The 25,266-nt window shown below is 45.8% G+C and overlaps 1 protein-coding gene and 1 long non-coding RNA gene across 4 annotated transcripts; one reads left to right on the forward strand and one right to left on the reverse strand.

Annotated features, from left to right (window-relative positions):
- Positions 1–23,180, reverse strand: LOC130830304 (uncharacterized). 3 transcript variants are annotated; one of them, XR_009047779.1, is made up of 5 exons: positions 22,914–23,180; positions 14,713–14,777; positions 7,110–7,342; positions 1,703–1,985; positions 1–1,066 (listed from the first exon to the last, which is right to left on the reverse strand). It is a non-coding gene; the product is annotated as an uncharacterized LOC130830304 (long non-coding RNA). The 3 variants fall into 3 exon arrangements; XR_009047778.1 differs by having other exon boundaries at positions 1,703–1,924; positions 7,245–7,359; XR_009047777.1 differs by having other exon boundaries at positions 7,110–7,359.
- LOC130830303 (cytochrome c-like) lies at positions 3,390–4,182 on the forward strand. Its single transcript, XM_057697472.1, has one exon. The coding sequence runs from the start codon at positions 3,469–3,471 to the stop codon at positions 3,784–3,786; it is 318 nt and encodes a 105-aa protein (XP_057553455.1). The 5' UTR covers positions 3,390–3,468; the 3' UTR covers positions 3,787–4,182.
- Positions 23,181–25,266: the final 2,086 nt, after the last annotated feature.

The following is a 25,266-nucleotide window of genomic DNA, read 5'->3' on the forward strand; positions in this document are numbered from 1 at the left end:
TATAAATTCATTTCTCTCTCTCTGGCACCCATTTGGAGCCCTACCATCTGCCATCACCTACAAATTATTGGCTTTTATTACAATGTTATGATTATACACGACAGCAAATACGAAACTTTAACAAATTAAGAGAGCGTAATTAACACAACTGATAAGTGATTGAAAAACAACTGCAAATAAAAGCTCTAATGAGTGGCGGGAGGCATCGGGGGACCCGTCTACACTCAAGTGTTTGGAAACATCTTTGTATTGAGGCCATTTGTCAGCTCAAAGGCACAGGCTGATTACCAGTATCAAGACACATTTCACAACTTTTAAGCAAGTTTAGAGAGGATGACTCCTGAATAAAAATCCCCAAAGTCACTCGACAAGTCCATACAGGTTCTTTAACATTGGGTGTAAAGGCAACACAGTCTGCATTTTTCACAAATGTATACATGCGTAAGATCTGAAACACTGTCTCTTTCAACGGTAAGGACCATATATGTATTTGGAGTCAGGTGAAAAATGAACAGGACACAAAATACCACAAGGCCATGCTGTGGAAGAAAAAGTGGTTTGTGCTCCAAGACTCTGCAGTCTACATTACTGGGGTTGCCATTTGGGAAGAATGAGAAAGGAAGTGCAGAATTCCAAGAGCCATTTCTTCTTTCTAATATGATGGAGCTTTGAGAAAAGACATCGAAGAGAAGACCAAGGATCAGAACAGGAAAATCAAACCACTGGGTTTGTGAAGTGTGCATCCTTCCTTAGGACTTTCTAATGTTTACGGGAAATACTCAACCTTCCTTTATCTTGTAACTCCATCCATCCATCCTTCTCTGGGGGACAAGAGTCACCAATGGATTGTATGCTCGTTTGGGCCCCTCTATTCTTGACCACACATGTCTATTGCAAGATCCCACTTTACATTTTTGCTTCCATTTGTTTCTCTTTGCTTCCTTTTGGATGCTACTTGAACATTTTTCCTTTTTGATAGTCTCCTTTTAGAAATTTAGAACATTCCACTTTTAAGTCTCATCTGTCATTTTTCCCCTTTATTAAATTCCAAGTTCCACTGGGAAACCTTGAGGGAGAAGTAGAAGAAAAGAATATTTTTTAAAAAGTGGAAAAAAAGAAAAAGCTACTCTCTTAGCATCCATAACAGAGCCAGGAAGATGGATTTCATGCATGCTGCCAAGATCTCAGTCACATGGAGGTGAGATGATTTGGGAAGGTCCCCTGCAAAGAAAAGTTCTTTTCTCCCAACAGCAGGAGGAGGGCTTGGTTTTATTGCGCAGCTGTGCACCTGTTTGCTAATTTTTTTTTACCTGTGTGGTAATTTTAACCTCTCCTTTTCCCACCCGTCCCCACACCCTTCCATTACACACTGAAGAGTCTCAATAACAAGGATAGAGAAACCAGGACGCTCCCTTCTGGCTCCTTCCAGCCTAGCCTGGAAATCTCTTTCAGAGGCTCTACAGTTCCTGCTCCCGACCATCCACGAAACACCCCCCCCCCCCCGCCCCCGTGCTCATCCTACAAACAAAACATTTCAGGACATCATCAGAGTCCTTGGCCAGTTCCCAACAGGAGGGGTGGGTTCCCGGTGAGCCCCCTCTCTCCTGTTTGTTGATTTCCTGATGTAACAAATGACCATAAACACAGTGGCTTAAAACAACACAGATGTGTCATCTTACAATTCTGGGGTCAGACATCTGACTTGGATAGCACCAAAAATGAGGTCTCAGCAGGGCTGGTTCTTTCTGGAAGTTCTGGGGACAATCTGTTTCCTTGTCTCTCCAGCTTTCCAGCGGCTGCCTGCGTTCCACGGTTCCTTCCTTCCTCCATCTTAAAGCCAACAGCAGAATCAAGGCAGCAGGAGCTAGCTCATAGCTCACAATCATTTTTGGCTGTGTTTTTGTGCATGCGATCGCTTCCGTTCCTGTAGGGAGAGTTGAGAGTGGCCCTCGGTTTTTGATTTGGGAAACTGACAAGTGTCTTTACTGAAACGGCAGACAAAGCAGAAGAAGGGGGTTTGATAAGAGTAGGTCATAATATTTCCTTATTCATTTGTTCTGTAATTATTCATTGACATAAGTAAATATTCATTTATTTTTTTTAAATTTTTCTTTCGTTTTGGAAAATAGTTGATTAACAATGTTGTGCTGGTTTCAGGTGCACAGCAAAATGATTCTGTGATTCCCATACAAGTATCCATCCTTTTCCAAATTCTTCTCCCAGTTAGAAGAGAATATTCTGTTTTGAGCAGAGTTCCCTGCACTGCACAGTAGATCCTTTTTGGTTATCTATTTTAAATATAGTAGTGTGTACATGTCATTTATTTTGAGTACTAACAAATCCATAGTAAATGAATATGTATTTATTCATTCGTTCCTAACTATTACTTGAGGCCTCTTTGTGCTGCGCAGTGTGCTCTAGGCACTTGCACGGACAGCAGTGAACGAGGCAAATGACATCTCTGACCCAGGAGTTTTGCGTCTTTTGCTATGAAACGGGTAGGCTGACTTATTAGCTTGCAAGTAGGGTGAAATCTAGGGCCTTTTGTAGTTCTTAACAATGTAAAAACAAACAAACACACAAACAAACAAACTCACAGAGAAAGAGATCAGATTTGTGGTTACCAGTGGGCAGGGGTGGGGAGGGGGATTAGATGAAGTTGGTCAAAAGGTACAAACTCCCAGTGTAAGACAAATAAGTACCAGGGATGTAATGTACAAATGATCAAAGTAATTAACACTGCCGTGGGTTATACATGAAAGTTGTGAAGAGAGGAAATCCTGAGAGCGCTCATCACATGGAAAATTTTTTCTATTTCTTTATTGTTTTAATAAATTTATTTATTTATTTGTTTGTTTATTTATTATTTGGCTGTGTTGGGTCTTCATTGCTGCACGTGGGCTTTCTCTAGTTATGGCAAGTGGGGGCTACTCTTCGTTGCGGTGCGTGGGCTTCTCATTGAAGGGGCTTCTCATTGAAGTGACTTCTCCTGTTGTGGAGCACGGGCTCTAGGCATGCAGGCTTCAGTAGTTGTGGCACATGGGCTCAGAAGTTGTGGCACATCGGCTTAGTTGCTCCGTGGCATGTGGGATCCTCCCTGACCAGGGCTCGAACCTGTGTCCCCTGCACTAGCAGGTGGATTCTTAACCACTGCGCCACCAAGGAAGACTTCTATTTCTTTAACATTGTATCTATATGAAATGATGGGTGTTCACTAAACCTACTGTGGTCACAATCTCATGATATATGCAAATCAAATCATCATGTACACCTTAAACTTACACAGTGCTGGATGTCAGCTGTATCTCCATAAAAATGGAAGGGAAAAAAAAGTATATGTCTTATATACAATGGACTATTAGTCATAAAAAGGAATGAAACTGGGCGTGTCCTTGGGCTGAGAGAGCGGGACGTTCAGCTTGCCAGCGGCCCCCACTTAGGCGTGCACCGGGAAAGAACGATTTGAAAATGGGTGATGTTGAGAAGGGCAAGAAGATTTTTGTTCGGAAGTGTGCCCAGTGCCATACTGTGGAAAAGGGAGGCAAGCACAAGACTGGGCCAAATCTCCATGGTCTTTTTGGGCGAAAGACGGGTCAGTCTCCTGGATTCTCTTACACAGATGCCAACAAGAACAAAGGCATCACCTGGGGAGAGGAGACGCTGATGGAGTATTTGGAGAATCCCAAGAAGTACATCCCTGGAACAAAAATGATCTTCGCTGGCATTAAGAAGAAGGGAGAGAGGGCAGACTTGATAGCCTATCTCAAACAAGCTACTAATGAGTAATAGTTGGCCACTGCCTTATTTATTACGAAACAGATGTCTCATGACTTTTTATGTGTACCATATTTAAACTGATCTCATACACTAGACTTCAGATCATGAACAGCTGATGTAATATTTCTGTCCTGATTTAAATAAGATTGGCTTGTGGCTAAATGAATATGGTCAGCTTTTTGAATTTTGGTAGCAATTCCAGTTCAATAAGTGCTATCACTGTTTTCCCCTTCTAAAGAGATGATTAAACTTGAATAAGAAATGTTAAACTTTTCAGGGAGATGGTGAATGCCTTCTCAAACCCTATAGGAGATTGGTTTTATATTTAGATTTCTATAACTGGTTATATTAACATATTTAAATATTGAGAAGATCCCTTCAGTGTCTTATAGAACAGAGCAAGATTCACCTAAAAAAAAAAAAAGGAATGAAACTGGGACATCTGTGGAGACATGGATGAACCTAGAGACTGTCATAGAGAGTGAAGTAAGTCAGAAAGAGAAAAACAAATATTGTATATTAACCCCTATATGCAGAATATACAAAAAGGTACAGATCAACCTGGGTGGGATGAATTGGGAGATTGGGATTGCCATATATGCATTACTAATAAAAAAATATCAAATTGTACACTTTAAATATATGCAATTTATTGTATGTCAATTATATCTCAATAAAAGTTCTTAAAAAAAAAGTATATGTCTTAAGACCTTTATACAGAAAATTTGAATTTGGTCTAAGAAGCCTGACCAAACACTGAGAAAAACTTTATTAACAAGATATTAATTTTACAAGTCTTTTTACTGTGTCAAAAAACAACTGAATCCCAAAGAAATGTAATAGATACTAACTCACTATCCTCTGATTTAATAAAAAGATTATTTTCCCACTCCCGGGATGGTTTGATTTACCAATTTGCAGGTTGGTGAGGATGACATAGAATGCCTTGTGTCCCAGTGGGCTCCTCTGCTTCCAAGGCACACAGCTGGACCAGGTCCCCGGTCCCCTTTGCAAACAGGTGGGCGTGTGAAGGTTCTGGCCAATGGAACATGGGCAGAAGGAACACCTGCCACTGCCCGGTCTGACCCTGAGAAAGCCTCCAATATGCTCTCTTCCCACGTCCACTGGCTGAGCGGAGAGGATGCCGAGGCCTGGGAGGATGGCACGGCCGTAAGACTGAAGGAGCCCATGTTTCTGAATCACGCTGTGGAGCAGACACCCTTCCACCAAATTTCCACCACCGACTGGAATCCACATGAGAACGGAATACATTCTCTTGTTCTAAGTCTCTCACATACTGGGATTGCTTGTTATGAAGGTTAATCTATGGTGACTTATTCAAATAGTTCCTCTATGTGAATCTCAAAATTCTCTTTCTCTCTCTCTCTCTCTCACACACACACACTTACAGACATAGATAAGTGACACAGTTATGTGGAGAGAAATCCCAGGACACCATCTACTATCACACTTCATCTTCTCTCCCCGAATCTCTCCTCTAATACAAAGAAATGTTTCAGATTCACGTATTATAATTGCTGTTGTTTTTAGCCTGTTATATGTAAAGTTATGTGAATTATATGTGACCATCTTACTTGTGGAAAAATACCATAAAATGATGCTTGGTTCAGAAGGAGGTTCCGATTATCAACAAAGGAGGCGATGCTAATTCAGCCATCCTCCTGGATGCTGAGAATCCAGTGTCTGTGAACTTTGGGCGATTAATGCAACAGAGCTTTCCCTGGTACTTTCTTTATTGACCAGATGGTCTCCGTTTTGGAAGCTTCAGTGAACACACAGGAAAGCATTTCAGTCCCAAATTAAGACTTTGAGCTGCTTTGATGTTCATTTAAAGCAGGCCCCTCAGTCAAAATTGTCTGAACCAAGACACCATTTTATGGATGGTCTTTAGCCCAGCTTCTGCTTCCTCCTTTTCCGACCTATAGCTATCTTGGGAACGTTCTAGAATGGAATTAATAAAGATTTAATGTGGCAAATAAACACATCTAAGTCAGAAAGAAGTGACTGTCTCTGCTTGCAGATGCCATGATTTCCTCCATAGTCAACCCTAAAAATTCCACCAAAGAAAAACTGTTACAACTAATAAAGGAATTCAGCAAAGTTGCCGGATACAAAATCATCACAGAAAGATCAGATGCATTTCTATACACTAACAATGAACAATCCAGAAAGGAAATTAACAATTTCATTTATAACAGCATCAAAAAGAATAAGATATTGCTGAAGGAAATTAAAGAAACTACCAGTAAAAAGAAAGACATCTTGTGTTCATGGGTTGGAAGACTTCGCAATGTTAGGATTTCAATACTACCTTGAAAACCTTATGCTAAGTGAAGTAAATCATCACATGAGAACAAATATAATGTGATTTCACGTATATGAGGTCCCCAGAGTATCAAATCTATAGAAAAGTAGAATGGTGGTTGCCAGGGACTGGGGGAGGGGACAATGGGGAGTTAGCATTTAGTGTGCTTCAATCGGGGAAGATGGGAAAGTTCTGGACACAGATGGTGCTGATGGTTGCACAATAAAGTGAATATACTTAATGCCACTGAACTGTACACTTAAAAATGGTAAAAACAGCAACTTTTAAGTTATGTATATGTTACCACAATAACAAAATGAATTACAGTTATGAGAAAATGGAATGTAAGTAAGAGAACAGAACTATGCCGTGCAATACATACACAAATATGTATATTGTCAACAATAACAAAAATTAAAACCAGAATAGCTACACTATTATTAGATAAAGTAGACTGTAAGGCAAGAAAAATTACTAAAATTAAAGAAGAATGTTTCACTTAAAAAAAATTTTTAAGTGTAATGCAGCAAAGGCTTATTGAACACATATTACATGGAAAGTGTTAAAAAGATACTGCGGGTGGGGAAGAAGTCAGAGTACCCGCCGATCTGTAGCCTGCAGGGACTGTGCTTTTCTTTCCTCAGATTCACAAAGCATTTCCCAAATGCCCTCTCCTTGTCCACCCCCAGCAGTGCTGTGAGGTCATCGAGGGTTGCTGCCCCATTTTATGGATGAAGAAACTGAGGCTTGGGAGGCACAAGGGGGCTGCTGAGACCGCTCATCGGTGGTGGAGCTGAGACCCAAATGCAGACCAATGTTCCTCCCACGTCACCACACAAACATAGAAACTTGATTACAACTAATCTAAAATACCTTCCATCAATAATAGAAAATTTTCCAAATTTCAGCACCAAACTAATTATATCTCAACCAACAAAATACAACCTAGAGGTAAGGCAGTTATCCCAGTGCTTTACACACACACACACACACCCCTCACCCCCACCTTATAAATGTTCTAGAACGTTGCCTCCACTCTTCCCTTTGTGCACCTACGTCTGCAGCCTCTCCTGACAGAGAAGCACGGGGTTCAGTGGTGACTATTTCCTCAGGGGAGAAGTCACCTGCAGGATGATCGCACCTGGAATTTCTTGTTGACATGCGGCCAGCTTGGTCCTGCTGACGCCCCTTCTCGGGAAGCTGATTCTCCCTCAGAGCACATTGCAGCCTGAAGACTCGCTGGAAGACACCAATAACTACTAATGGGTAAGAAAAAGAAGGAACAGGGCAACACGGTAGACAAAATCTTGGGGATGCAATCAGCAACACCAGACCCTAGGAAACTACAGGGCAAGTGTGTTGGTTTCTTCAATAAATAAATTACTAAAATATTTAATAATAAGAGAGAGATGCATGAACCAATCTAAATGAACCAAACTTGTTTGGATTCCAATTCAGATAAGCTGTTGAAAATGAAATAAAATCCACAGGACATGCAGGGAAATGTAAACATTGACTCATTGGCTGGGTATTTGGTGATTAAATTTTTTATTTTAATTTGACTAAAAATTTGTCATTGTTTTTAGATGAGGTAATGGTATTGTGGTTTTATTGATACTATTTAAGTTCTCTGTCTTTTCCTTTTCTTTTTTTTTTAATTTATTTATTATTTTTTGGGGGGTACACCAAGTTCAATCATCTGTTTTTATACACATTTTCTCTGTCTTTTCTTTATCTTTCAGTTACATACTGAAATATTCAGAGATAAAACTATATGTTTCCTGGAAAGTGCTTCAAGATAATTTGCAGGGGGCGGGGGGGGGGGGGGAGTTGATTAGAGCAGTTAAAAGAAACAAGACTGGCCACATTCTGATTATTGTCAGTATTTCCAGTTCATGATAAACTGCTCTCAAATTCGGTATGTTTTTAAATTTTCACAATAGGGCTTCCTAGGTGGTACAGTGATTAAGAATCCGCCTGCCAATGCAGAGGACACGGGTTCGATCTCTGCTCCAGGAAGATCCCACACGCCGTGGAGCAACTAAGCTCGTGTGCCCCCAAAAAAAAAAAAATTTTCACAATAAAAAGCTTTAAAATCAACCCAGTAAGATCCAAGTTATACAAATCAGCATGTTCTAAACCAAAATGTTCACAATAGCTACCTTGGCTGGTGGGATTATTAGGGTAAATTTCATTCTTTTCTCTACCCTCTAATTTTCCAGGTTTTTACAATATATACCTTGGATAATTAGGAAAAACGTATATATTTTAATCTTTAGGAGTAGAAAACGATGAGTCATTTGAAGTAATACTCTTGTGTGTTTGGGGAACATTCTCTCGGGAAGGGCTAGTGCCATCCATAGTGCATCTTAGCACTTCAAATCCACACCCAGTGAAGGTATCACTTGGTTTTTAAAATAAGGCACCATATCATGGAATTAAGGAATTATTTGTGCTTCCAGAGTTCCCCACAGCATTACCAAAGTCATTTCATAGTCATATCACAAATTTGACTACCTGGATGTCCCCAAAGGAACAGAGCCTGGTTAATTATGGTTAGGTAACCATCGTTCTAGAGACTTCTGTCCAGAGATGACTTGGGCTTTTCACCTTTTCTGTTTTGGAGGAAGATATGGTGCAGAGGATTCTACACATTCTTCTAATGCCTCTCTCCATGAGAAATTAGGCTTTCGGTCCCTGCACCGTGGGTGGAACCTGCCTGGCAGTATTTCTGCTGACACCCGTGTCCTCAGAGACCCTGCCCTGAGCCACCTCCTACAGCAGGGAACTCGTTTTCCAGTGGATTGTTTGTGTAAAAGAAATTTGTATGCCAGTAGCTTCTTAGGAATCGTTCTTTAAAGTCATGTGAAAGGAATACCCACAGAGATCTGAGCAAGGTTATGTTACCCACCAGCCTCAAAAGTTTCAGAAGGGCTGGAAATGTTCCTACTGCCCACGGCAGCCTGGTCCAATCCCACAGGGTCATTTATATTCTAGGAGGGACTGGCTGGATTTTTTTCTCTATTATCTCTTGCCTTTCTTTCTGGTCTTGTTTAATTTTGTTTTCCTCTTTTTTTCTCTATACTGCCTGAGGATGATTTGACCTTTCTGGTAAAATCTGGATTTGGGAGGTTCTTGGATTTCCTGTTTGGAGGTTATCACCCCCGCATCCCAGTATCCCATCTGTGCATGTGTCTTGTTCCCAGGGCCTGCACTTCTCTCCTTCTCTCCCTGGGTGGCTCTCAAATGCCTTCTCCAATCTCAGGAGAGACCCTCCAGGAATGTAAATTCCATATCATCGATGGAAAAATAGAGACACCAAGAGGCTAAGCAATTTGCTGCTGAGGAGCTAGGCTCCAGATCCTCTCGTTTTTGTGGACAGCTCAGGGCGCAGGGATAAAACGGCAGCCACACGCAGGCACCCGGCCCCACTCTGACATTGAGGGAGGCCACCATTTACATGCTCCATCATCCCAAATGGGAGACCCTGGTATCTCCCCACCAGACTTCGTTTCCCAACCACAGCACATCTGCCGTGACCTCATCTACCCAGGGATCAGCTAAGCGAATGAGTCAAAGTCACAGCCGACTTTCCAACAAATTTCACAACATGGAATTGCAATTTACAAGGGTGCCCTATATGGGAATCTAAACTTACCCACGTAGGGGAGAAAACCTTACCATGAAGTTCCGGCAGGGAAGAGCATCCTTCCTCAGGAAAGCAGAAGCTTAGACAACCCACCCACCTCACTGACTCCACCAGATACAATGAAAGAGCCAGTTTTCCGTGAGCTTGGACACAGACGTGGCTTTTCACGCACCAGGGCAGCCTCCCTTCTGCCTCCGGGCTAACAGCAAATGACAGTCCATTCACTGTTGTCACATGTCCTGAACCAAAGTCCAGCCGGCTGAGGCCCCGATTGGAGGAGGAGGAAATTGAACATTTCTCTTTTGCTGTTTGTGGGCCAGCTTTCATCACCAGCCATCAGATACGAGGGGGCACCTTTCCCAGAGAGCCCAGGGCAGTGAGGCTTCAACATAAGGGCAGCCCGGAGTCCAGGGTGAGGAGAAGCTGGGGACTGGAGAGTAGCTGCTGGGAGAGAGACGCCTTCTCACCTCTCTGCAAAGAAGAGTTCTGCTTCAAGGTGACGGGGTCTGGGCAGGTGAAATGTACCACAGAGCCGCATCTGGTTAAAAGGCAGGTGCTGACACAGCAGGTGTAGGTGGACTCTGAGGTTCTCTATGTGGACAACTGACTCCTAGTTGATGCAGCCACCACCGGTCCACACTTTGAGGAAAAAAGATCTAGGGTTGTACCATCTAATATGGTAGCTCTAGCTTGTGCGGCTTTGAGCACTAGCCAGAAAGTGCTCCAAGTGTGAAGTGTAGCTGCTTGAAGCTGAGAGTTGAAATATGCTACAGGTATAAAAGACACCCTGGATTTTAATTTAGAATAAAACAAAGAATGCAAAAGTCTCCATTTTTATAGTGAATATATGATGTGATGATAATATTTTGGATATATTGGGTTACATAAGCTATATGATTAAAATTAACTTTGCTGTTTCTTGCTTCCTTTTTTGGAATGTGGCCACTAGAAAATTTTAGACAACGAAAGGGTTCAGATTCTTGGGCAGCCCTGATCTACAGAACTCCCCAAACTTTAAAGCTGTGATTCTTGGAAGTATTCTCAAAGACCATTTTATATCTGATTGCCTCTTTTTTGAAAATCCGCACAGTTTATCAGCTTGTCAAAATGGTCTTGTCATCCCATCTCTTCTCACTAGAAGCAGAAGGAAAGGGCTGATGGGACCAGATATTTATCTGCCACAAGTCATCCCTCAGGCTCATCAAGACTTTCTTTGAAGATTATCACGATGGCCTTCAACTGAACATATCCAGTTCCAGGTGTCAGAGGCACGTCCTTTAAATTGATCTTTAAGTCTATCCAACAAAATACTATCTAACCTGCTATCACCCTCATTTCTGGTAAAAGCAACAAGGGTGACTGGAGTCCTCCGCGGATGCTTTGCTTGACCAACATGATCCAACATTCGGTACTTTTTTCCCAATGATACCTTCTCCTGTCCCTTTTGTTACTGCATCCAAGCTTGTACTTCTTGCTGCATGACAGGCCAAGAAATCAAGAGATGAGTTGTTGGGGCAGGAATAGTGACTTTACCTGGAAAGCCAGCAGACCGAGATGATGGTGGACTTGTGTTCCAGAGAACCTGAGTTAGAATTCAGGCTTCTGTCACACCGAAAGGGGAGGGGGTGAAGTCTCAGTTGTGAACAGACTCAGGAGGGGATGTGTGACTTTCTTCCTTCCTGTAGCCACTCACAGGTGGGCCTGGTCAGGATGTTTCCTGTGAGCTAAACAAAGGTATTGTAGTTTCCTGCTCATTACCTGGGAGGCAGGGTTCCCAGAGATGGGCATTTTGTATAATTTCAGCTTATAGGCAACATCCCTTTAGTGATGAACTTGTGCATAGAATATAAAGGCTCCTCCTTCTTACAGGTTCAGCTGAAAATGAACATCTCATTAGGTGACATTTTTAATGACGTGTAGTTGATTTACAATATTGTGTTAGTTTCAGTTGTACAGCATAGTAGTTCAATATTTTTGCAGACTATACTCCATGATAGGTTATTACAAAATAATGGGTGTAATTCTCAATCCCATACAGTAGATCCTCGTTGCTTATCTATTTATATATAACCATTTTCGAAACAGATGGGTTGTTTGTTTTAAGCTTCAAAACTGAGGCAAACATTTGTTATGAGACTCCAAAGAATTTTGCAAACAATTTCCACCCATAACTTCCAAAGCTTGTGCAACATTTTGTGCAAAATGCGTGGGCCGCTTCCATGAAGCAAGTGTTTCCAGAAATGTTTACTTTGCAGAAGTAAGTGTGCATGTTCACCCGTCCCCCTGGAAATTCCACATGTCCACCCAGCCGCTGGAGTGTGGAGCAGACACACGCTCTCCTCTCCACAAGTGGCCCTGGCCCTCTCCACGCCTGTCCTCTGATGAGCTGCTTTCCTGTGACTTGAGCTCCCTGGATTGGCTGTGGCTGTCACTCTTTGAACTGTCATCAGTTAAGATTGATTGTTCACAGGCCAGATACAGCGAGGCTCTCCAACCCTGCGAATGTAAGCCATCTAAGCAAGTCTCATGAAGGAAAGTCCCTGGACAGTCCTAGGGCTGTGTTATGGATTGAACTGTGTTCCCCACAAGAGATATGCTGAAGTCCTAATGCCTATGCTATAGACTGATTGTCTGTGTCTGCCCAAAATTCACATGTTGAAATCCGTTAACCCTCATGTGATGATATTAGCAGGCGGGGCCTTCAGAGGGTGATTAGGTCATGAGGGTGGAGCCTTCATGAATGGGATTACTGACCTTATAAAGAGACCCCAGAGAGCCCCCTCATCTCTTCTACCACGTGAGGACACAGCAAGAAGTCACCATCTGTGAACCAGGAATCAGGCCCTCACCAGGCACCCTGATTTTGGACTTTCCAGCCTCCAGATGGTGAGAAAGTTTATAGTATTCTGTTATAGCCACCCAAACAAAGACATGCCAGGACCTCACAATGGGACCTTGTTAGGAGATCGGGACTTCACAGAGGTAATCAAGTTAAAGTGAGATCATGAGGGTGGACCCTAATCCAATATGACCAGCATCATTATAAAAAGGGGAAATTTGGACACAGACACACAGAGAGGGAGAGCTGTGTGGGGAGATGTAGGGAAAAACACTGCGTGAAAACTGGAATTATGCTGCCACAAGACAAGGACCGTCTAGGGCCCCAGAGGCTGGAGACACCTGGACGGATCCTTCCCCGGCACTGTCAGAGGCAGCACAGCCCCGCCGACACCTTGACCTCAGACTTCTACCCTCCAGAACTGTAAAAGAATAAATGTCTGTTGTTGTAAGCCACCAAGTTTATGGTACTCTGTTACAAAAGCCCTAGGAAACTAACACAGACCAGAATTCCAACAGTTCCCGTTACTGGTTTCTCTTCCATCACTCAGACATGTCAGCCCAGCTGGGGCTCCAGACCCACACCAGTGACTTGGCAGCTCCCACGTATGGTCCAGTGTCCTGAAAACGCATTAGATATAATAGAGTTGCCAATCTCGCAAATAAAAATACAGGGCACCCAGTTAAATTTGAATTTCAGATAAATAACCGGTAATGTTTTAGTATAAGTATGTCCCATGTACTCTTTGGGAAATATTTATGCTAAAAAAAAAATTATTGGTTGTTTTTCTGAAGTTCAGCTCCAACTGGGCAGCCTGTATTTTATCTGGTAACCCTGGATAGGGAGCATCTTCGGAATACTTCTGGCTCCTTGGAAAAGATGTGTACTTGGTGCCACAAGGCAGGCTAGGAGAATTTCCACAAAGCTAGGCCAAAAGATGAGGCTCACTCTTTGGCATTAAGTCACTGATATTCACACGATGAATGGCAGAAACTTAAGTGCCCTAGTAGGCAACTCAACTCTGGCATTTTCCACATAGCTGAAACATTTCTGTTGTGGCCATTTATCTTTTTTTTTTTTTTTTTTTTTTTGCCACGTCACACAGCTTGTGGATCTTAGTTCCCCAACCAGGATTGAACCCGTGCCCCCCGCAGTGGAAAAGTGGAGTCCTAACCACTGGACCACCAGGGAATTCCCTGTTGCTGTTTATCTAATACATATGTTGTAGTTCAAAATATGAAACCCATCTCAGTGCCTGTCCGTGATCGAGTTATTCCACCTGAAATGAGAATAATCATCCTAGCCTGCTCAGAACAGACAGGACCAGTCACACAGGGCCCCACAGTAAGAAGAGCGCCGTGTTTCTTTCAAAACAGTTGTTGCCACAATGACGTTCTTAATTTTTGAGCAAGAGGCCCTGCATTTTTGTTTTGCACAGGCCCCACAAATTATATAACAGGTCCTGAGGGTGAGTGCACCTAAAGACAGGGAAGCAGCCTACACTAAATGCTTTCACCACTAACAAGTGCCACGCTGCGCCTTTTAAAGGCCAGTTGTTGCTTGTAGCAACTTGAAGGCAGGCTGGAGATTCTCCTAAAGCCCCTGGACCTGCAGATTTGGGCTATTTGACTTCCCACCAGTGCTGATTCCCAAGCTGTGTTATGTAGAACCAAGTCTCTACCATCAGCTACAATGGATTTCCAGTCTCTGCTCTCCCTTCCTTCTACACACAGCTTTCCGTTTTCCTCTTTCTCCCAGCCTTTCTCTCTGAATTCTGACACACCTCTTTCCTTGTCCTCTCCCCATGACTAACCCTTCCTTTACTCAACAAGGCCCAGAGCTGGCTTGGTTTTTTACTTAGTTCTCTCTCCAACAAAGAAAACCAAAAGAAGAAAGAAAACCAAAAGGTGAAATTCAAGTGTTTTCTGCTGAATGTTAGTGACCCTTTAAAGGTCTTGTCCAGGCAAAGTTCAGGGGCAGAAATTTTGAACATTGGTTTTCCAATTCATTCCATTTCTACACCAATCTCTTCAGTGATTACATCATACAAATGTCATCAGAAGAGAAGGACAGAATTCTGATTCAAAGTCTCTGCTATGTGACCTTGGATACGGCACTTACCTTTTAGGATCCTGGTTTCTTCAGCTCTCAAATAAGAGTGTTAGATGAGATGATCTCAGGTGAGTCTATAATTTGAACATCAAAGTTAATCAGTCTGGTGAATTGGTTTTCACCCAAGACCACCATGTACAGTTGCTCAGGTTGTGCACTATACAACCTCAGGGACTCCATGCATGTAGCTATCGTGTTATGGTGCCTCCAAAACTGCACAAGGCAGCAAGCATCCCTTCAACAAATTACCACTCCCTTGTCTTCATGCTACCTGTCCACAGGTACTTCCTCTCTGAGGTCCCAGTGCCATCACCATCCTGTCCCTTTCAGAACCCTGCAACGATACCATTTGTGTTAATGCATTTCCACCCCATTCTCTGCCTTCCCTGCCTGCTACACCTCCCAGAAATGTATGTATATCTAACATGGATGCATTTTGGAAACTAGGCTTCTGTCTAAGCAACTATCGCTTTTGCAGGAAACTTTAAGGACCATGAAGTTTGGAATTGGGAAATTAATTGGAAATTAATGGGATCTACATGATGGAGAAATTCTGAAGAGGAATGATGAGACTCTGGTTGCCTACCTAATAGGACTCTGCCCTGAGGAAACCACGTATATGGTGTAGCATTGAAAGGGACACAGGATCATTATAGATGCACAAGCACAAACACATAGCAGACATGGGGAGGCTCACACACCAAGCACTCGGAGGCTACAGATGCCCCTCTGGGATGTATCATACTGTTTAGGCATCCCCATGATTTTTTGCAATTGAGGTGAAATTCACATAACATAAAATTAACCATTTGAAAGTGAACAATGCAGTGGCACTTAGCACATACACAATGTTATACAACCATCACTTCCATCTAGTTCCAGAGCATTTTCATCAGCCCAAAACAAAACCCCACACCCATTAAGCAGTCACTCCCTCTTCTCCTCCCCACCCCCAGCCCCTGGAAAGCACTATTTCTGTCTCTTTGGATTTACCTACCCTGGACATTTCATATACATGGAATTATACAATATATGACCTTTTATATCTGACTTCTTCCATTTAGCATAATGTTTCCAAGGTTCATGCACATTGTATCATGTGTCAGTACTCCATCCTTCACCATGACTGAGTAATATTCTGTTGAATGGATATGTCATATTTTGTCCTTTGATGGGCATTTGGGTTATTTCCACCTTTTGGCTCTTGTGAATAATGCTGCCATGATCGTCCGTGTACAAGTTCTTGTCAAGTTCTTGTTTTCAATTCTTTGGGGGTCTCTACCTAAGGATGAAATTGCTCTGCAACCCCATCATTTTGATTTCACAGCAGACCTTGCTGAGACCTTACATTTTAGGGTATTCTATGTAATATCTGCTGATTATTTCAACATTTATCTTGAATCTTTATACTGTAGATCAATGGTCAGCAAACTTTTCCTCTAAGAGCCAGATAAGCAAATAGTTTAGGTTTGGTGGGCCTTGTGGTCTCTGTTGCAACCATTCAGCCTTTGCAGCATGAAGCAACCACAGACAATACGTAAAACATTTATGGTGCGCCAATAAAACTTCACGCACAAAAACAGGCAGCAGGCAAGATGTGGCCCTCAGGCTAGAGTGTGCCAACCTCGGCTCCAGGACAAGCACAAAAGGATGTGACCTCTTCCAAATGCTCCATCCCATGAAAGATGGGCCCCCTCCAGCCAGGACAGGACAGGTCAGAATGCACGTTCCATACATATATGGGTACAGGAACAATTATGTCTCCAGTGCCGGGGAGGATGCCAAGGGAAGTGGACTCCACTCGTGGCATAAGGGACCTGAGACAGGACCTTAAGAACTTCCTGATTATGAAACATCTGAAGTCCTGGGATGTGTCCCCAACATGAGCAGCTGAGTTGAGCTTGGGGAAAGGTGGCCACCCTCTGGCTAGGCTGGTTTTGAAGATGAAAGTCTGATGAATTCATTGACAAATCCCTCGATATCTTTTCTAACATTCACCCTGTCTGAGATTCATCAGGACAGGAAGGAGACACCCAAGCCCAGAAACTCATTTAACCAACAAGCATTTATTGAACTCTGACTGTATACAGGCACCATGCTTCATCTTGGGTATTCCAAAGCACACATTCCAGGAGGTCTCCTTGGGCAAGTTGGATACTTCCAGTAGCAGGAAGCTCATGGCCCACACCGGGCAGCCTATCCTGGGGCTGGACAGTGTTTTGCTTCCTCAGAAATACCTAAACCTCCCGGCATGTTTCCACACCTGCATCCCACCAGTCAAATATCAACAGGCACCCCCACCACATGCAGATACAAAGAGAACAGGCAAGGAAACAAAGAAATAGCAGGAAAACAAAGGAACACTGACCACAGCCTTTATCCCTCCTGGTGTTTTTTAAAGCAAAATCAGTTTCACATCTGATGACTTCCTGGAAAGTTCCCTAACTCGGGTAAAGTTGACAATCAAATTCTAAGGAGTTGTTTCCCACAAAGAAGAGCGCATCCTCCCTCCAAGGACATTGCCAGGGCTCTTCCCTTAAACCGCAGTCTCCAAAAAAGGCAAAGAGAGTCTGGGTGGATCAGAGAGGAAAAGCCACAGGCCTGGGGGCCAGGCAGGTCTGGGCTGGAGATGCTTGCCCTTTCCCCTACTTGCTGAAGGACCTGGACGCCGGGTGAGTCAGCGAGCTGGAGGGGGCAGGTTTCCCAGTCTGTAAAACGGTGATGATTGAGCAGCTTCACAGAGTTGCCTGGAGGTAGCCACCCCATCTGTAGCAGCCGTGAGGCTAGGCGCTAACAGTCAGAGGCCTTTCCCACCTGGCCGCTTAGGGGAGGTTAAAGAGAATTCAGCGCAGGCCTGGGCAGAGGGGACCCCATGGAAACCAAGCAGCCTTAGGGGCGAGGAATTAGACTGATGGCCTGAGGTTAAAAGAGAAAATGAGTCTGATGGAAACAGGCAGACAGAGAAAGGGGGAGGTGCCCAAAGGCAGAAGCCACTAGAAGCAGGCCCACCCCACCCCACCCCAGGAATTCCTCGGCTGCACCCCAAGCCTCATTGCATCCTGCCCACGCCTGTAAGATCTGTACAGATCAGCAGCCATCTGTACGGGATCGCAACCCACCAGTAAGCCATGAAATCAACTGAGATGTCACAGACAGCAACAGATAAAAACGAAATGAGGGTGGAATAGAATAGAATATGTCAGAACGTGTAGCATATGTAGGGTGAGTGTGTCACGTTACACTGTTTCAGCCACACTTACAGGTGTATACATGCATATGCTATAAACACACATGTATACAAACATACTCACAGGGCCTAGAACTGAAAACGTCAGCACACATGTGTACATTAAGGGTGAGTATTATGTGCAGAAACCTCCCCAATTACACACACACACACACACACACACACACGTATACGTGTATATATATATATACACTTTTGCTAAACTTTTCTCGGTTACCGTCAGGAAGGATTGGAAACCGCTGTCTAAAGCATCCTTCAGGACCTCTGCGAGCCAGTGAGGGGAAACGCCTGCGGTTTAACTTCATGACCCCATCGTGCTGTATGGGAAAGGTGGACAGGGCAGCAGAAGCAGAAGACAGAACCAATCAACAAGTATGTTATGTACAGAGAGCAGTGAGATGGTCATTTATTTCCCAAAGAGACAGGTGATGAAATTAATTCTAAAGGCAACAATGAAATTCCACCATCAATTGGAAAATGTGGAAAAGGGCTCTAATAGTTCCCAGCCAGTGCCGCTTCACATCTTTCCCAGTCCCATATGCACAATGTATAAGCAGCTTTGTACCCGAGAAAGATCTGCATTTCATGAACCCAGTGTTCATATGCTCAGGAAGCAAAGATTAGAATATTGACTTTTCTAGCTTTCAGTACCAGCTAACAGCACCTGCAGGTGGGGGTGGGTATAAACTGCAACAAATCCACTAAAATATACACCCACAGAATAGAATCCTGATATTACAACACTGGCATAAAGATCCCAAAACCTGTGGGTTTGTAAACAAAAGTATTTCTAGTCACCAATCAGCCTGATGTTACAGCAAAATATCCAAGCCCGAGAACCCCAGGCAGGGAGGTCCATGGTGATGCAGGGTCCATGTGGTTGGTACCCAGGGCTCCCTCTCAACCCATCCATTCATCATGTGGGGGTTCTGTGGTTTGGGCTTTATGTCTTCCCTTTTTTGAGGCTCTGGATTTTAAATCAGGTCACAAAGGGTGAGCATCCTTTTAAGTTAATTGTGAAAAAAATCAGAATCCCACAGGGCTCCCTTCCCTTGAAGGTCAGGCTGGCAGCCTCCCACCCTCCACATCACTTCCCTTTCCTTTCCTCCTGCACGCACCCTGGCAACACCAACCCAGAAAGTAACAGTAGGTAATGCTTGTTGAGCACCCAGTAGGGTGACCAACTCATCCACATTTGCCTGGGATTGTCGAGGTTTTAACACTGGAAGTTCAGTGTCCAGAGAAACTCAGTCCCTTCAGAAAACCCCGGGGAAATAAGACAACTGGTCACCCTGCCCATGTGCCAAATATTCTTAGCTCTCCTGAGATATCAGCTCATTGATCTGGACCACCCATGGGGTAGCTCCTGCTCTCCTCTCCTCTGAACTGAGACATCAGCAGGGACCAGAAGAAATGATGATTATGGGATGTTGTGGAGCTGTTAGCTGATGCTACAGTGACAATCATACTACAATAGAAATGTATCAATATGTTGAACACCTGAAACTTACATAATATGTCAATTATACCTCAATTAAAAAAAAAAAAAAAAGAGGTGTCTGGATCACACAAATGGTGAGCCTGGAACTGGGATTCCAACCGGGAGCTCTACTGCAGGGCTCCTCCTCAGCTGCCTCCAACCCTGGCCAGCTGGGACCATACTCCAGCTTCAGAGCTCCACATGGAGAGCAGGAGTCATGGTGGAGCTCTTTTTTATCATCACCTTACACAGCACGGGGCTCACGACACAAGCTCCCCTCATGCCTATAATCGAAGGAATTCATTCCTTCCAGAAATATTTATTAAGGGATGTTTTGTATCAGGCTGGAAAAATAGTGGGGAAGTGAGAGAGGGAGGGAGGGAAAGAAATGCACAGCACACTTGCAAGAAGCCAGGGAGACATTAGACATTCCTGGTAAGTAAGCTCTAATTCAGGGGGTCCTACTAGGGAGTGTCCATGGACAGAATTTAGGGGTCTTGGAAGCTACATAGGAAAATAATGACATTTATATTTTCACTAATCTCCAACTAAAAATCAGCATTTCCTTCCATCATGAATGGACCCAACAAACAGCACAGACATAACCTGGGACTTGGTCATGGATTGGAAATTGCACATGTAAAATTTGATGTAACATTACATTTTGTTCCAGAAATCTCAGAATAGTGTTGAATCTCAGATTAGCGTTGACTGCCCATCACTACTTTCAAATTAGAGTGGTGATCAGAACTGCTGGTGAGTCTTATTACCAAACACATTAAAAATCAGAGCACAATTTTTTAAAATTTGTTAACTGTATTTCAATTGATTTGCTTTGCAATCCAGAGTGTTTTATACCTTTAAAAACACTGTCCTTGGGACTCCCCCGGTGGCACAGTGGTTAAAAAGAATCCACCTGCCAATGCAGGGGACACGGGCTTAATCCCTGGTCCAGGAAGATCCCACATGCCTCAGAGCAACTAAGCCTGAGAGCCACAATTACTGAGCCCACATACTGCAACTATTTAAGCCCGCGTGCCTAGAGCCCATGTTCCGCAACAAGAGATGCCACCTCAATGAGAAGCCCACGCACCACAATGAAGAGTAGCCCCTGCTGACAGCAACTAGAGGAAGCCCATGGGCAGCAATGAAAACCCAACACAGCCAAAAATAAATAAACAAATAAAATATTTTTTAAAAAAATCATTATCCTAATAAGCGGTCCACAGACTTCATCAAAGAGGTCACAGCACCCAGATAGGGAAGAACTGCCCTAATTTGAACCGAGCTCACAGGTGGTGCTGGAACCAAGGTTGCCCACCCCCCCCCCCCAAAAAAGGGGAGCAAGTGAGTGGCTCAGACTCCAGGGAAGACAGCGGGAAACGGCTGCTCCTCGGGCATCCGTCAAAATCTTCTCCACCTTCACACTTTAGAGCAGCTACACTGACTCAGAGCTTTTCTGCAGAGTGGAGCTGGCTGGTTATAAAATGTTTCTTTCTCACCTAACAGTTTACAGACAGTGTGCGAGCCCTGGCACTAGAACCCAGTAACTGCGAGGCTGGCAGGCAGGAGATTTTGACGTTTTTTAAATAAAGAAATTGAAACAAAGAAATACATGTGTGTCTTGCCCAGCATCACACAATCCATGTGTCAGCGGTGGAGCTGAGCCTCGCACTTCGGCCGGTGGACCTAAGCCCGGGGCCCTGGCTCTGGCCGCCCTCCGCCCGCGCATCCTTCATACCCGCCTCCACCGCGCATGCGCTCTGTGCAGCCGGCCAGCAGCCGCACCTCGCGCAGCACACCTGCCCCTGGCCGCCCCCTCCGCCTGAACTTAGGTGGATGGGACACCACGTGACAAGGATCAGCAGGACAAGTATGCACTTGTTTATTGGCCCTGGAGCCCCTTGCTTTCTCAAAGCATGGCTCTACCTCCCCATCGTCCGTTCGGGTGCCGTTGAGGACGCCATGAAAGCCAAGCAAGGACAAAAAGCATCCATGAAAATAACACCGAGGGAGGCCCCCTGCCAGCTGCCCACTTCCTCCAGGGTATTCGTAAAAATACACATAAAAGGTCAGAAAGCATTTTCGTTTCCTGACCCACCGCTGCCCTTAGAGTCCTCTCGGGCTTCTCCAGGCGGGTTCCCCACCTGAGGGGGGAGGGGGAGGTGCCTGCTCCTAGCCGCTGTCACTGGGCAGGGCCCGGCCGGCAGCCCAGTGATGGCAGACCTTCCAGGAAGCCAGCCTGGAGTACTGCGCATCCTCTGAGACGGCGCTCTGCAGGGTGTGGGAGAGACACTTTCCTCTCGTTTTACTGATGCAGAAACGGAGGGACTGCACTCATCTTGGGGCGAGACAGGCTGGCACCTGCTCCCCATCCTGAGCGCTCACCCCAGCCCCATCCCTTGGTTCTGCCTGGGGCGGAGGGAAGACACACACATGCACAGGCTTCTGCTTTCTGGGTGAGTCTGGATTACCCTCCCTCTGTGTTCTACAGTTGGGACTGCCCCAAAATAGAGCCTCGCAGCAAAACTGCCCTTTGCCCTCTTCAACTCCCCTCTGACCTCTTAAACCTCCCTTCAGTCTCTGGGACTTCCTTGGAGGACTCTCCCCGAAGTACTAGTCACAGGATTGCATGGAGTGGAGCTGGAACATCTTGCTTAGGAAACCAGATCCTGTTTAAACGGCACAGTTTTGCAAGTGCCCACGTTTAGCATCCTTCAGTCTCCTGAGTATTGGGGTGACGGAGGGGAGGGAGGGGAGGTGACTCAGTCCGGCAGGTTGCATAAGTCTCGCACAGGAAAGACAAGAGAGAATCCGGGATCACATATGTGCCTGAGCATCCGCCTGTCACTAGCCATCGGACAGCATCTCTGCTTTCTTGCAGATTGGACGTAGGATTGAAAATGCTGCAAACAGTTTCACTGAGCCTCTTCCCAAGGAAACAGTCAACAACAGCTGAAGCTGGGGGGCAGGGAACACTGGAAGGTCCAAGACCCAGCCCTGAGAGCTTGAGCAAGGTCGAAATTGTCCTCACAGCTGCTGGGCATTTCCACAGTTGAGGATACCGAAGGGTGTGGGCAACTTACTAAGCGCCAAGCACAACATAATGGACAAAAGGGCACTTCCTGGAGTCACGCTAATGGCTGCACTGCTGCCATGGGGGGTGGGCCGTGGGAGGGGTGGGAGACAACCAGGGCTTGACAAAGCGGCAACAGATGCTTCCTCCCTGGTGAAGTAGGAGTCCCCACTCCCACTCTTTCTCCCCCACCTTGCCAGTGTCCTCTGGCCCATTGTGAGGGTCACGGGGGTGCTTGTTAAAGACGCAGGTTTGGAGAGAGCTCCAGAATCCAGCTCTCCAGGGGCGGGACCTGGGGAGCTGCAGCAGCAAGCAGCCCCATCTATATGCCAACGGCTCACAAACACCCCAATCCCCAGGGACGTCGTCCGCGCGCAGGCATCTACCCCAGTACGTGACCGACTTACGAAAATCACAATCTCCAGAAACTTGGCCCAGAGGACCCTCAGGCATCCAAAGTTTGGGACCCCATCTTAGACGTGTGGTTCTCAAAGTGTGGTCCCCAGACAAGCAGCATCAGCGTCACCTGGGAACTTGTTCGACATGAAGGTTCTCAGGCCCCGCCCCTGACCTGCTGAATCAGAAACTCTGGAGGTGGGGCCCCACCCTCCAGGTAATTCTGATGCAGCTGAAGTGTGAGAATCTCAGGGGAGACTGTGAGCTTCCCAAGGGCATGGACGTGTCCCAGTCTTGGCTGCTCCAAAGGAAGCTGTCTCTGCACCTCCCAGCTCCCAGGGGACAGGGCACAGCTCCCAAGGCAGGTGTGTCTGCAGGGAGGGCTGCTGTGAGCGGAGAGAGCCGCCTGCCCACTGTTGTGCCAAGCTCGCAAAGGTTCTGGTTTGGTCCATCCTACACCAAAGTAGCCCCAAAAGCAGACCAGAGCCTTATGCATTTCCAAAGTCCCAGGAGTGCAAAGCCCAGCACACAGTGTGCTTTCTCTACTAATTTGAAGCACAGATCAAACACCCCCAGACTCCTGTGTACTCATGCAGGACCAGTTCTGGTGACGGCTCCAAACAAAATAGGGAGCCTGTTCGGTCCCCATCGAATTAACTTTGCATTCCTGCTGCAATTCCACTCTGCCCCTGGGAATCACATGACACACGGAGCCTTCCAGCCTTTGCTACCACCCCTCCCATTCCGCACCCACCCGCCCCTCGCCCTTTGAAGCCCCACTCAAGCTCCCCTCATCCATGCATCTTCTTTGGCCCTTTCCAGTCCTTGCTGACCTGCCCACTCTCCACTCATGGAGACATGATTGCCCTCAACTTTTGGCATTTCCAGGGCTCTTGAACTTCTGTTTTATTTCCCCACTGAAAATGCCAGTCTGCGAGAGCAGACCCGGTTTTCATTTTGTTTTCATTCCCTTAAATTGCTCCACACCCAAGAGTCGTCCCCAAGGTGCTCGGTAAAGATCTGCTGAGGACCATAAAAGCCTCGTCATGAAAAGCAAGAAATCTCATTTCACTCTTGCTGCAGGGAGAGCTCTAGATTTATACACACACACCCTTCGGACAGTCACAGATCAAACAGGCATTTGTCCTGAGGCCTAGGGGTGAGCTTTGGGTCCTTTACAAAGGCAGGAAGGCAGCACCACCCCCCAAAAACCATACCTCACAGTTAACCTGGTTCCAAGGGACTTCACACAAGACCCCTACACCTGCTCCTGTTAACAAAGTAGCAGGGGCTTGGGCATCCACAGACCTGGGTTCAAGTCCCAGCGTCACTGCTTATTATAATACTAATACAACTGTTAACCGGGGAGACCTGCTTCACCCTGGAAAAGTCTGGCTTCGCACACCCAGTGTCTGCCCTTCCTGCACCCGCCCAGGTGGGTTGTCCTGCTCTGGGAGGCATTTGGGTCTGGGGATCAAGAATCGGGAAGGAATTCCAAAGAAGAGCCTCCGGCATTGGAAAGGCCCCGGGAGAAGAAAGCTGCAGTGCCGGGGGGGCAGGGGGGGGGGGTGAGGAGGAATGAGCAGGGTCTCTGGGCGTGATGGATTGCAGCCCTTTCATGTCTTTCCAGACCACGAATAAAGAATGGCATTTCCCTTACGGGATCTTTGATGACCAAACTGTGTCCTCCAATGTGACGATTCTCAGGCAGAGTCACGGCTCTAATACGGCCCCAGGGATGACCGTGAGCATTTACTGGGCATCAGAACTAAGGGTCGCACGCAATCACCCCTTGTCATAACCACGTTATGGGGGGGGGGGGGGTCAAGGAAGCGCAGAGAGGTTAAGAAATTCCTCCAAGTCCCACCGCTTGACACGGCAAAGCTGGGCTGTGAACCCACGCGGCTCCCAAGGGCTGTGCTCTGGGACGGGCAGGGATGTGGACCGCATGAGCCGGCCCTCTCCACGCGGGGCCTTCGCCAGGTCCTCATCCCCTTTCCCTAGACGTGAACCAGGTCCAGGTTTGAAAGCCTGAGGCCGCCCGCCGTGGACACTGCCTCTGGAGCTGACGTCTGAGACGCCCACCTCTCTGATCCTGCCCCAGCAGGGGTCAGCGGGGGTCTGAGCTGGGAGCCGCGGGCACAGAACCCGCCTGGGGGGTCTGGTGCCAGCGCGGCTCCGCCGTGGAGGGGGCGCAGCCCTCGGGCGGAACGGAAACCAGACGGGGCTCTCAGGCCTGCAGGGCCCGCCGTCCCAGGGCCTGCAATTAATTAAGACGGAGGGGAGCACTGAACGGCCCTTTTGTGGATCAACACCCTTCGGTTGGAAATCCAGCTGACAAACCCAAGAAAACCGTTAATACGT

The sequence above is a fragment of the Hippopotamus amphibius genome, chromosome 10 (genome assembly GCF_030028045.1).
Source record: "Hippopotamus amphibius kiboko isolate mHipAmp2 chromosome 10, mHipAmp2.hap2, whole genome shotgun sequence".
Classification (NCBI taxonomy): domain Eukaryota; kingdom Metazoa; phylum Chordata; class Mammalia; order Artiodactyla; family Hippopotamidae; genus Hippopotamus; species Hippopotamus amphibius.

Coding starts and splice junctions, on each gene's coding strand:
- LOC130830303 (XM_057697472.1), top strand. CDS start 3,469: ATGGGTGATGTTGAGAAGGGCAAGAAGATTTTTGTTCGGAAGTGTGCC.